We start from the raw sequence: 12,453 nt of genomic DNA, 5'->3' as shown, positions 1-12,453 counted from the left end.
ATTTTATTCTAATATTTTTTTAAATTCCAATGATGATTATTTCATTTTTATTCTAATGATGATTATTATTTAATGTAATTATTTTATTCTGATTATTATTATTTTATTTATTTCTGATGATTTATTATTCTAATTATTATTTTATTCATTTAATTTATTCAAATGATTTATTATTTTGTTTATTTTATTTTATTTTAATGATTATTATTATTATTTTATATTTCATACTATATCATGTTCTTATAATTTTAAGGTAGATTTTCCTCCAGCGTCTCCTCAGTGGGAGCGCTCTGCATCGGGAGGTCAGCTGGTTCCGGCTGCCTTGGACCTTCATGGGGGTCCACCATGCCCTGGTGCAGCGGGGGGGTCTGGCTTGCTTCCAGTGGGAGGATGATGCTGGATCTCTCTGCCCCCCCCCCCCCCGATGCAGATGGCTCTATAAGGTGGCGTTTCCTCTCTGGTCCCTCTGTGCCACTCTGTTTTATCTTTAACTCTACATTTTAATTATTATGATGTGTCTGCAGTGTATGTCGGGGGGTGGGGTTTGTGCACGACACAGCCAGTTTCAGGCAGCGGTACGCGTGAAAACACTCACTCGGGTCTCCGTCCTCCTGGAACAGTTTCCCCACCAGCTGCTCGAACTCGGTGCCGACTTTACCCTCCGTGGTTCCGGCCGCCACCGAGAGGTGGTACAGCCATGAATCCTGGGGGAGAGGTCAGAGGTCAGAATCACCGGAGGATATAATCACCGGAGGTTATATATGTATATGTGTGTGTGTGTGTGTGTGTGTGTGTGTGTGTGTGTGTGTGTGTGTGTGTGTGTGTGTGTGTGTGTGTGTGTGTATGTATAATATATAAAAGAAGAAGCGGTCAAGAGTCCGGCTGACGCCGACCTTCTCGTTGCGAGACTCGATGAGCAGGTAGGTGGGTTGTTGCTCCTGCGGGTGGACGGCGATGGTGAAAGCTGCTGCCTGCAGGCTCCGCCCACACGCCTTCAGGTCCTCGTCTGAGTCTCTGGACCCGTCCACCTCCTGCACCCGGGCCTCCCACAGCTTGATCTGGCCCAGCGGGAACTGCAGACAGGTAGCGGGACATCATTCACGGCGAACGCTGAAGACGGGGTGTCTACAGGTCTGACCGAGGTACATTTAAGACTTTTTAATACCATTTTCAAACAGACCAAAAAGACAAGTCACTAAGAAATCCAGTGCTGAGGTCGAGTTTGCCAGATCTGGCAGGTTCCAGCCCAAACGCGATGAAAAACCCACCAAAATAATGAGAAACCAGCCCAAATCATAAATTCTCAATTCGTCAATTATTAAATGTGTAATCAATTTAAACCTTCACAACACCACTAAATAGCCAAAAAAGTTCAGATTCCAAACAAAGACTACAATTAAATTCAGTAGATTAAATCAAATATAATATCAGTGAGTTTATTGTGTAAGTGTCTACTTTTCTCTGCCATAATGAAAACTTTTTTGTTAATAATTTCTCCTAAATATTTAGTAAAAACCAGGAAAATCAGCCCAAATTTTAACAACCTGCCCAGTCTTTTTATTTTTATTTCATTATTATATATTTTTTAGCCCAAATGGGCTGAAACCCGCCCAACCTGGCAACACAGACTGAGGCGTTGTCAAGCCAGCGCGCGTCTAACAACTGGTAAACAAATGTATGTCCCATTTCAAAGTGTTAGAAAACTTTTTAATGATGATGCCATAATGGTAACTTTTTTATTGATAATTTCTCCTAAATATTTAGTAAAAAAAGGGAAAGCAGCCCAAATATATATTTTCAGCCCAATTGGGCTGAAACTTGCCCAACCTGGCAACACAGATTTAGAACTTCTGCAGGAGATTCTCCTCAAAACGATGAAATAAACTTTTTAATGATGACTGGATACATTCCCTCTAATATTAAGATAAAAAAATTAAGACCCTTGATTGATATTTAAGACAAATTAACAAATTGACATTTAAAGGCCTTATTTTAGGAAAATGGAATTTAAGACGTTTGATACATGTGTGATGATACACGGAAAGCGGTGACATTGAAGCGCACCTTGTCCTCCTGACTGCGGAAGTAGTACAAAGTCTTGCCGATCAGGGCGCACCAAACCCGCTTGGAGTAGCCGTGCTTCACCTGCAACAGAGAGACGCCCACGCTCAGTGACCGCAATCGAAAAGCAGAAGTCGATGCACATGAAACTGCACAAATAATATACAAAGCCAGAAATAACTCTTTACCCGGACAAATACAGCACATGTTTCAGGAAAGACAGGGGAGATACTGTATGAATTAAAGGACCCGAATAATTACAGACATGTAGGACTACAAGCAAAAAATTTTGCATTTCAAACAGTGGAGTGAGGCTACGGAACAGTCTGAGTAACAAGCTGAAACAATGTCCAACCATCTACGGGTGCAAAAGCAAATAAAAAGAAAAGATTTTTGCCAAATACAGGGAAAAGGAGACATGAGGTAGTGATTGTGTGGAGATTCAGCATAATGTACGTATATAAAAGGGTATATACAATAATGATTATATTGTTTATGATAAGATATTTATATATATATATATATATATATATATATATATATATATATATATATATATATATATATATATATATATATATATATATATATATATATATATATATATATATATATATATAAATGTTGTATAAAGCTCAGGTATAATATTTATAATGTTCAAGTATATTTATATTTATAATGCTGAGGTATAATATTGCAATGAAGTGCTGTACTATTTTCATAAGGTAATAACAGGTATCATTTTTTTTTGGATAAAGTAGTGAAACTTGCTGTTATTTATTATTATTTATATACTTATACTTATTTTTATTTTCAAGCAAAATTGAAAAAGAAACCAGGGGTGGGACCTCATAAGTTTTTTTACTTCCTCCTACTCCTTTTCGGGCATGAAGGTTTATTTCCCTTTGATTCTGTTTAATGACTGTTTATTTATATTCTATTTTTTTTTGTTGTTTTGTGTAATTGTTTTTTTTTTATGTATGCTCGAAATAAAGATTTCAATCAATCAATCAATCAATCAATCAATCAATCAATCAATCAATCAATCAATCAATCAATCAATCAATCAATCAATCAAAACTTCACTGAATTGTGGGGGCTGGAGTTTCCCAGACTGGTCAGACCTTGATGAGCGACCCCTTCATGCCGGGACGGATGTCGGGCTGGGTGAAGAGAGGGCTGGCGGCCTTCACCCTCAGCACCGTCTGCAGGACCCGCAGCCACTCGTCCAGCAGGTTGGGAGAGTCGGCCTTCAGGTAGCAGACGTGCTTCCCGGTCACCACCTGCTCGCCAGAACAAAAACAACACGTGGGAGGGGAAACTGGAGTCCTGATTTAGGCCACGTTTACACATAGCCGGGTATTTACAAAACGGATATTTCCCCCTCTATGTTTTGAAAAATACCATCATTTACACGAACCCGCTGTTAAGGTGCTATGCAGGGGGCAGGGGGCAGCGTAACGAGAAGCATAAAGTCATGCTAGCCAATCAGAATTCTGGAAAAAAACATCAACAAATAACACAAGTAACTTCCAGTTACTTCCAAAATGGAACGAGAGTGTTTCGTTTGGAGTGACAGAGAAGTGGAGTTACTTTTAAGTGTGACTTTAGAATATAAAGTCACACTTAAAATATTGACGGTGGCCAAACAAATTGTAAACACAGGTCGCACACATGACGCTGGTGATGTTTCTGTTGCATAATGTGACGTTCTTAGGCCTAAATCTCCATTTCCCTCCGTTTACAAGCAAACGTGAAGGCGGGGTTTTTGCAAATCTCCACTTTGGCCGGAGTTTTCAGGAATTATCGGTTTTGGTGATTTTGAGCTTCGTTTTCGTGTAAACGAACGGCCAAAACCCATGAAAACACCACCGTTTTTGCTACGTGTAAACGGGACCTTAGTCTTGTTTTAGTTTGAAAATCTGCTTCTCCGTCCGACTTCCCTTTGTCCTGTCCTGATTGTTCACACCTGTGTCTTTTTATCTCTCGGGTATTTCTCAGGCCGTTTTCGAATTTGCATACTGTACTACAAGTATACACTGATTTGGCCAAAGTGTAGTAAGTAGTATGCTGTATGTGAACAGAAGGAAATCTGCAGTGTGCGAAAAATACCCGGATGTTGTACTGATCTGGAAAAAAATCCGCAGCATGCTTCAGACCAGCCTACCTCGCTTATTATATCCCAGAATGCAATGCGGCCTCGGCCGGGCAGCGCTTTTTTCTTTTTTTTCTCAAAGCTTTATTGAGAAAACAGCTGCGACCGGACAGTGATGTGATGTGAAGGCAGAAAGGACTAACTGCACCGTGGAGAGGGAGAAGGAGGAATATAAATGTAAGTAACTTTAATATATAACCTTTTTAATTCCATTTAGTGTAAGGACAACGATTAAAAATTGTGGGTTTTTAATAGTATGTTAGGTTTTTGTTAGTTATCTTAGCATGCTTGCTACGTAAATAAAAGTGAACTAAGTGTTATGACAACGTTATATATCGGTAGTTCGTTGTCTTTTCATGAAATAACTACTTATCATTGCTGTGTTTTGACAGAGAATTTGTCCGGGAGCTGAAATAAATAGATGCAGAGAGAGGATTTGGACAAGGAGAAGAAGATGGAGAGAGAGCTACTCGACAGAGAGGAGAAGATAAATAAAATAAAATGAACTTCAATAGACTGATATGTTCATTTCAATACATTTATTAAAATCCATTTCCATCCCTTATGTCATTTCATCAATGAATGTGGTTTTACTGCTATTTCAACATTTAAGATAAGATAATCCTTTATTAGTCCCACATCGGGGAAATTTGCTAAATATGCCCCGACTGGAATCAAACCCCTGTTCACTGTACAAAAGTCGCCTACTGAAACTGTTGAGCTATAAGCTATACAGCTCTGTTCTGTCTGTGGTATATATATACCTATCTAGTAAAAACATGAAGCTTCACTTTATATTCAGACAAACTAACGTGAGAGCTACGACTGTTAGATTTCATCTATTAAACCAACATTTATTTTCCTAAATGATTTATTTCAGCCGGCGACAATTCTCCACAGAGTTGCAGGTTTCTCCCCGGGACGACGCCGTAGTTTGACGCAGCGATCGCGTCTGTTCTCCGGCCGTGAGATGCTGATGCGGCCGGACCGGCGGCTCTTCTGATCCCCGAAACATCGGATCAAATTTCTACGCCTTACTTTTACGCCTGAATGTTAAAAGATGTTAAAACGTAATAAAGTGGCATATTAACAGCGCTACAGCTGGAATTACAACAGCTTCTATCCAGTGTTTCTCAATCCTGGTCCTCGGGTCCCCCTGTCCTGCATGTTTTAGATGTTTCCCTGCTTCAGCACACCGTGATAAAAGTACCTGTGTCATCAACAGAGTTGTGCAGACCTTGGTGACAAGCTAATTAGGACCTTTAATTAGAATCAGGTGTGTTGGTGCAGGGAAACATCTAAAACATGCAGGACATGGGCCCACGAGGACCAGGATTGAGAAGCACTCTAGTCTGCTTTTAAATCTCATCTTTCGCGGACGTTTTGGTGCAAGATGCATTCTGGGATACACTGTAGCACACTGCTGTGCGAACGGTCTGCTGGAGCAGCGTACTGAATCGTTCATTCAGTAGGCAGTATTCAGTGCATACTTTGCAGTATGTAGCATGTAGTGCGGTAGTGCCCGAATTCGGAAACGGCCTCAGTCTGCGTTTTTTGTCCTCCATTGCTGGTTTGTTGTTTGTTTCTTCATGGCTTTGCCATTATTTTTACTTTTAATGTTTTATTTCATTTAACCTTTATTTAACCAGGAATGTCCTGTCCGGCCTGATTGTTCACACCTGTGTCTTTTTATCTCTCAGGTATTTCTCAGTCTGCATTTTGTCCTCCGTTGCCGGCTTGTTTTTAGACCCTCTGCAGGAGATTTTCCTCAAAACGATGAAATAAACTTTTTAATGATGACTGGATACAGTCCCTCTCTAAAATGAAGACCCTTGGATGAAGATTTAAGACAAATTAAATGCGGAATAAATTTCAAGTCATAAGCAAAGCAAAAAGAAGCCGAAAAAAGTTTAGGCTCCAAACAAAGACTCCAATTAAATTGAGTGGATTAAAACAAATATAATATCAGTGAGTTTATTGTGTAAGTTTCTACTTTTCTCTGCCATGATGGAAATGTTTGCCATGATGGAAATGTTTTTGTTAATAATTTCTCTTAAATATTTAGTCAAAACCAGGAAAAGCAGCCCAAATATATATATTTTTCAGCCCAATTGGGCCCAACTTGGCAACACAGATTTAGAACCTCTGCAGGAGATTCTCCTCAAAACGATTAAGTAAACTTTTTAATGATGATGGGATACAGTCCCTCTCTAAAATGAAGACCTTTGGATTGAGATTTAATACAAATGAAGACCTCTAAAGGCCTTGTTCCTCTAAACTCCGAGCAGATACCTGCAGCACTTGTTTCCCGTCTCCGCGGGCGATGCTGCTGCTGGCGTTGACCTCGATCTGGCCCTGAGGTTTCCGGATCACGTCGCTCTGGGAGACAGAAGGCTGTGGTCAGACAGGGTGAAGTGGACGATGGTGAAGTTAGAGCGGCGTAGGAGGGAATAACGGACTCACAGGAGACTTGTAGTAGAGCAGCTCCCCGTCTTTGAGGACGAACCAGCGTCTCTTCCAGGTTTTCTTCCAGGTTTTGACCATCTTCAGCAGGTAGCCGGACTTCTCCATCGGCTCCTGAAACACCAGAGGCCGCTTGGTTTCATAAGGTGCTATATATATATATATTTATACCACGCTCTGTGTGAATACTCGATTCTGATTGGCTGGCAGGTGTAGGTTAAAAGTGATAATCTACACCTAGAAAAAAAGTTCGGTCAAATTGCCTGATAACTTATCATTGCGCTGGATCAACTGGCAGGTGGTAACCACGGCAACGTAGATTCAGAGAAGAAGAGCCGGCTACCGCAGGACGGTAAAGAGCAGAAGTCCGGCAAATCTTAATCCGTATTTTCTGGACTACAAGCTGCACCTGCATATAAGCCGCATCCGCTCTATTTTTAAAAAAATAATTTAAAAAAAGATACACAAGCCGCATCCGCTCTATTTAAAATAAAAGATGTCCAAGCCGCAGATATTTATGTTGTTAGATTAGATATTTACTACATGTACAGACCGATTTTGAACTGTAAATGATGTACATGTTTGTACCTAAATAGATCCTTTTAACACGGCAGCAACTTTGCTGATTAAAACGGGACAGAACCAAGAGAAAATAACCGGTATTTATTTATCTGTTTGAAATCTGCTTCTACCTACTTCTATCTGCTAAAGTAGCGTATTCTTCTTTGCATTTATTTTGTCTTAGTTTTGATTCTAATTCCGGTTAGAGCGCCCCGAGCGGTGGAAGAAAAATCCACAGAATAGCTGTACCTTTGTATAAGCTGCGCGGTTGAAAACCTATGAAAAAAGTAGCGGCTTTTCGTCCAGAAAATACAGTATATCATATATGTAGCTTAATAAAACGATTTAGGAAACTATCTGTGGACTTTCTTTGAAACAAATATATTTACTGTTTGTTACTGTACCATAGCCGAGCGGACCCGTTCCTAAGTCGTATCTCAGGTCCGTCCTAGTTACTGGAGAAGTCAACACTGTGTCCATTAAGGACCTTATGAGACGGTAGTGATTGTTCCAGGTATTAGTCAGACCCTCAGGTGTTACCAAGGAAACTGAGTTATGGCTTGTTAAAAAACTTTGTAACTTACCAGGTTACAATGGCTGCAGACGAGAGATTAAATAGTCCGTGGCTTGTTATAAAACTAATGATTTCAACTGAAAACACATTAAAGCATGAATAACTGATTTAATATTTATGTAAGTGGCCGTGGTATAAGCGGGATAATCCCCTCCGAGGTACATTAACATAAATATATGGACGATGCGGGGGCGTGGTTTGCTTCCGCGAAGCCACTTTATTATCCCTTACATATATATACCCACCCGATGACCCGCCATGACCCCCCAGGACCCCCCAGGACCCGCCACTCACGCTCTTGCCGTTGTCGCTGGCTGCGCAGCAGGTCTTCGGCAGCTTCTGCTCGGGTTCGGAGCACTCGGTGTCGGTGGAGTAGGCGTCGGGCGGGATGGCGTAGTCGCTCTCCGACGTCATGGAGGCCATGGACACCGCTGGGGGGGATTCAGAGAGAAGGGGGGGCAGAGAGTTGCAGCTCAGAGGGCAAGAAGCAAAACAGAAATCACTAGTTCCATTGAGTGCGTTTACATGGGAGTCGGTGCCACTTACCTCTCTTGAGGGAGCGGGGGCTCCCCGGGCCCCCCGGGGGGCCGTCCTTCCTGGAGCCGGAGGAGGTGTTGTGGACGCTGCAGAGGGACTCGTCCTCCTCTCCCGAGCTGGACTCGTCCTCGGAGCTGGACGACTCGTCTGAGAAGGGGCTGCTGCTGAGCAGGGTGGCTTTCTGTGGGGGGGGCAGGGCCGGTCAGAACCAGGGATGATCAAGCGCAGACGGGTTTGTTTGTTTTATTTAGGATCCCCATTAGCATTAGCAATAGCATTAGCTATTCTTCCTGGGGTCCGACATAAACACACAAATTAACACGTAATACATAACAGACATACATTATACATGACAAACAAAACAATAATAGACACAACTCCCTTAGTCACAAACACAGAGGAGAACTAAATCCCCATCATTCTCAGACATAAATACATAGAAATGAAATCAAATAAAACACCTTTATAACCAATACCTGCCAGAAATGACGTTATCTTAGAATTCTTTGACCACTTTTTACCTTTATTATGATAGGGTTTACACTTCCTGTAATTCTATTCATCCTTCACTTTGTTCTTTCTAAATGTCAAATCATCATTCATTAAATTTTAAAAGATATTGTTTCAACTGAAACTTAAACCAATCTTTGCTACCTACAGGAGAAACATGAACTAGTATAGAGTTCCAGCCAACCAAAGTTCTCTGTATCAAACCTGTTCTCACCCTCAGTAGTATGAACCTCCTTTCTGATGTGATTCTTGTAACCATGGTGAGCAAAATGATAGTATAATCTGTCATACAGTTGTTTCGGAGATCGTGTCACCAGTATATTTCTCAGAAAATCTAACAAAGTATACGTAGACCTTTGTCTTATAGATAACCAGCCTAGATTCTTATGCATACTGGACACATTCGACCTATAAGGACACAATAGAGCACAACGTGCAGCTTTGTTTTGTGCCACTTGTAATTTCTTCACTTTTTCAACTGAAGTATTTGACCAAACTACAAAACAATAATCCAGTTGCGACAAAACCAAAGCATTCAAAACCTGTCTCCTAACATCTAGAGATAAAAATGTAGACATTCTTCTCACTAGTGACATGCCTCTTCCCATTTTGCAAACTACAGAATCAGTTTGTTTAGACCATGACAGATTATGATCTAAAATTACACCCAAAACCTTTGTCTCATAAACCTGTTCAACAGAAATATTATTTACATTCAATGTCAGTATTGGTTAAGGTTTAATTTGATATATAGAACAAAGCAATATTGATTTTGTTTTGCCAACATTAAGAATTAATTTATTATAACTTATCCATTCGGGTTCAGCGGTACTTACCCCCTTCAGGGTGGTGAACACCGGCGTGGTCAGGTTCCTGTAGATGAGGGAGGTGTACAGCTCGAAGGCGGGGACGGAGGGCTGCAGAGACGGGTCTGGACCCGGACACCCGGGTTAGTCTGGACCGGACCTGAAACCCCCCCAGGACAGACTGGAGCAGCGTTTCTGAGGAGGACTTACCTTTGCTGGCGAGGTCCGAGCGGGACGTGTCCGATAGTCTGATTCCCGATTTGGCAACAGCGTAGATGCGACTCTCCTGCGGAAGAAACGAGTGTCAATGAGTGCGTTTACATGGGAAGTTTAATTCCTCTTTAATTCAGAATTAAAATTTAATCCGATTTTAAAATGAGTAAAAATTACCACGTAAACACAGAATTCCGAAGTAAGTGGCTGGTTTATTACGATTTTAAATCCAAATAGAATAATTCCGCGATCATGTATACACTCATTCCGCTTTATTTCAATATCGGAAATCGGATATCGTTCACAATTTCAATATCGGATATCGTTCATAATTTCAATATCGGATATCGTTCATAATTTCCATATCGGATATCGGATATCGCTCATAATTTTAATATCGGATATCACTCATAATTTCAATATTGGATATTGGACATCACTCATAATTTTAATATCAGATATCGCTCATAATTTCCATATCGGATATTGTTCATAATTTCCATATCGGATATCGCATATCACTCATAATTTCAATATTGGATATTGGACATCACTCATAATTTTAATATCAGATATCGCTCATAATTTCCATATCAGATATAATTCATAATTTCAATATCGGATATCACTCATAATTTCAATATCAGATAATGTGAAGGTATTTCTGAGGTACGATAATGAAAACAGCTGAAAGTGAGCGAGACGTGTCAGCCTCACCCAGGAGGGGAGTCGGTGTAGCGGCGGCGTCGGAGGCTTGTTGCCGGGAGCCGAAGCGTCACGGTCCGGCCTCGCTGAGCCGGGCTCCGCCGCCGGTTCAGGTGAGCCGGAGGGGATGTGGGGGGGCGTGTCCCGGCCTGTGTCCATGCCGTCCTCTGCCAGCGGCTCGACGACGGTTTCCTGCGGCCGCAGGGGCCGCAGCATGCTGAGGGCGTTGCGTGTCTGACCTCGCGCCGCCTCGCTGCTGACGGGCGGCTGGCTCAGGTGTTTCTTGGCCAGAGCGGCGCTCAGCGACCCGAAGCCCCCCGGCGTCCTCAGGCAGGGCTGCTTGGGCGCGGCGGGGTCATCCCTGGGGTCGCCCCGCGGGTCCTGGGGGACGTTGGGTCGCTTGGGCGTGAGGATGGGGCTGGGGGTGTTGGGCTCGCTGGAGGAGGTGGACGAGTCCAGTCTCTGGGACTGGAACCGGAGGTTCAACTCCTCGGCCTCCTGCGGCGCCGCTGGCGCCCCGTCCACCGGTTCCGGCCGCTCTGCGCGCTGCATGTCGTCGTCGAACAGAGAGCTGCTGTCGTCCGACGCCGTCATGTAGGCCTCGCTGCCGGGTCGGGGGAACTTCCCCTCGGGGGTGTTTTCAGCAGCGTCCTGGGGGGCGCCGGTCTCCTCCAGGGGGGGACACAGGAGTCCCTTCGGGTTCGGCCGGTGGGCTTCAGCCTCTGTCTCCGAGGACGAGGTCTGACTGCTGTTTCTCTCTGCAGAAGGAAAGACGGAAACATTGTTAAAACCCCGTAAATAGGGTTGTCCCGATCAGGATTTTTTAGCTCCCGATCCGATCCCGATCACTTGAGTTTGAGTATCTGCCGATCCCGATTTTTCCCAATCCGATCACTATTTTTGGCTCCCGATACATTTCCGATACTTTTTCCAGATCAGATACATTTTGGCAATGAATTAAAAAAAAAAAAGAAAAGAGGACTAAAACTCAAATTATCATTTATAAATTATAAATTAAAGTTTATTTTCTTGTCCAATAAATGTGACATTAAATGCAACGATATATAAAACAATTTAATATATATTAAAAACATTAATAACTAGGTATGTCCCGATACTTTTTTGGCCGATACCGATGTTTTGAAAATGCCGTGATCGGGACCGATCGATCGGCCAACCGATCAAACGGGACAACACTAGCCGTAAATAATAATTTCACGATGGAGGAGTGATGATGTCATCATGCATCATCTCAGGGAGCCCAGAAATAATGCTTTGTGCTCATTGGTCTATTTTATTTATTTATTTTTTTATCTTCCTCTTCACTCTTTGCCTTCATGTGTGGTTTTATTTCCCTCGTCTTCCTGCTTTGGAGGTTGGATTTGATTTTAATCATCTTGTCACCTGCCCGAGTCTTGGTCCTTCCTTTGCTAGTTAATATTTGCGTACGGGGGTGAAAACAAGTTTCCTTGCAAAGGACAAATAAAGCTGAATCTGAATCTGAAGTTTTCAATACATTTTTTTTTTGTAATTTTAGGTTGAATTTTTTAATATTTATTTATTTCAGATTACATTTTTTTAATGTAATATTTATTTATTTCAGGTTGAAGTTTTCAATTTAATTTTTTTGTTATTTATTTCAGGTTCAATTTTTTTATTTAATATTTATTTATTTCAGGTTCAATTTTATCATTTACATTTTTTTTATTTATTTCAGGTTGAATCTTATAATTTAATATTTATTCATTCATCATTCATCATTCATTCATTTATTTATCCCCTTAATTATCGCCACCTGTCTCTTTCTCACCTGTACGAGTCTGCTCTACCTGTTTTGTCTTTTACAGGTTCAAGATTCTTTTTACTCT

The 12,453-nt window shown here is 41.7% G+C and overlaps 1 protein-coding gene across 1 annotated transcript in view; it reads right to left on the bottom strand.

Annotated features, from left to right (window-relative positions):
- The window catches only part of plekhh2 (pleckstrin homology domain containing, family H (with MyTH4 domain) member 2), a 59,149-nt gene that overhangs the window by 23,798 nt on the left and 22,898 nt on the right, over nt 1-12,453 (bottom strand). The window contains exons 8-18 of the mRNA XM_061745364.1: nt 10,598-11,343; nt 9,878-9,953; nt 9,698-9,792; nt 8,361-8,532; nt 8,109-8,245; nt 6,680-6,793; nt 6,509-6,595; nt 3,186-3,344; nt 2,065-2,145; nt 894-1,073; nt 596-704 (exon numbers count right to left, since the gene is read on the bottom strand). Of these exons, the coding sequence (XP_061601348.1) occupies nt 596-704; nt 894-1,073; nt 2,065-2,145; nt 3,186-3,344; nt 6,509-6,595; nt 6,680-6,793; nt 8,109-8,245; nt 8,361-8,532; nt 9,698-9,792; nt 9,878-9,953; nt 10,598-11,343 (1,956 nt within the window). The remainder of the gene's footprint in view (nt 1-595; nt 705-893; nt 1,074-2,064; nt 2,146-3,185; nt 3,345-6,508; nt 6,596-6,679; nt 6,794-8,108; nt 8,246-8,360; nt 8,533-9,697; nt 9,793-9,877; nt 9,954-10,597; nt 11,344-12,453) is intronic.

Source organism: Cololabis saira, chromosome 17 (assembly GCF_033807715.1).
Source record: "Cololabis saira isolate AMF1-May2022 chromosome 17, fColSai1.1, whole genome shotgun sequence".
Classification (NCBI taxonomy): domain Eukaryota; kingdom Metazoa; phylum Chordata; class Actinopteri; order Beloniformes; family Belonidae; genus Cololabis; species Cololabis saira.
The sequence above is the reverse complement of the archived record's forward strand: the minus strand, read 5'-3'. Positions and strand labels throughout refer to the sequence as shown.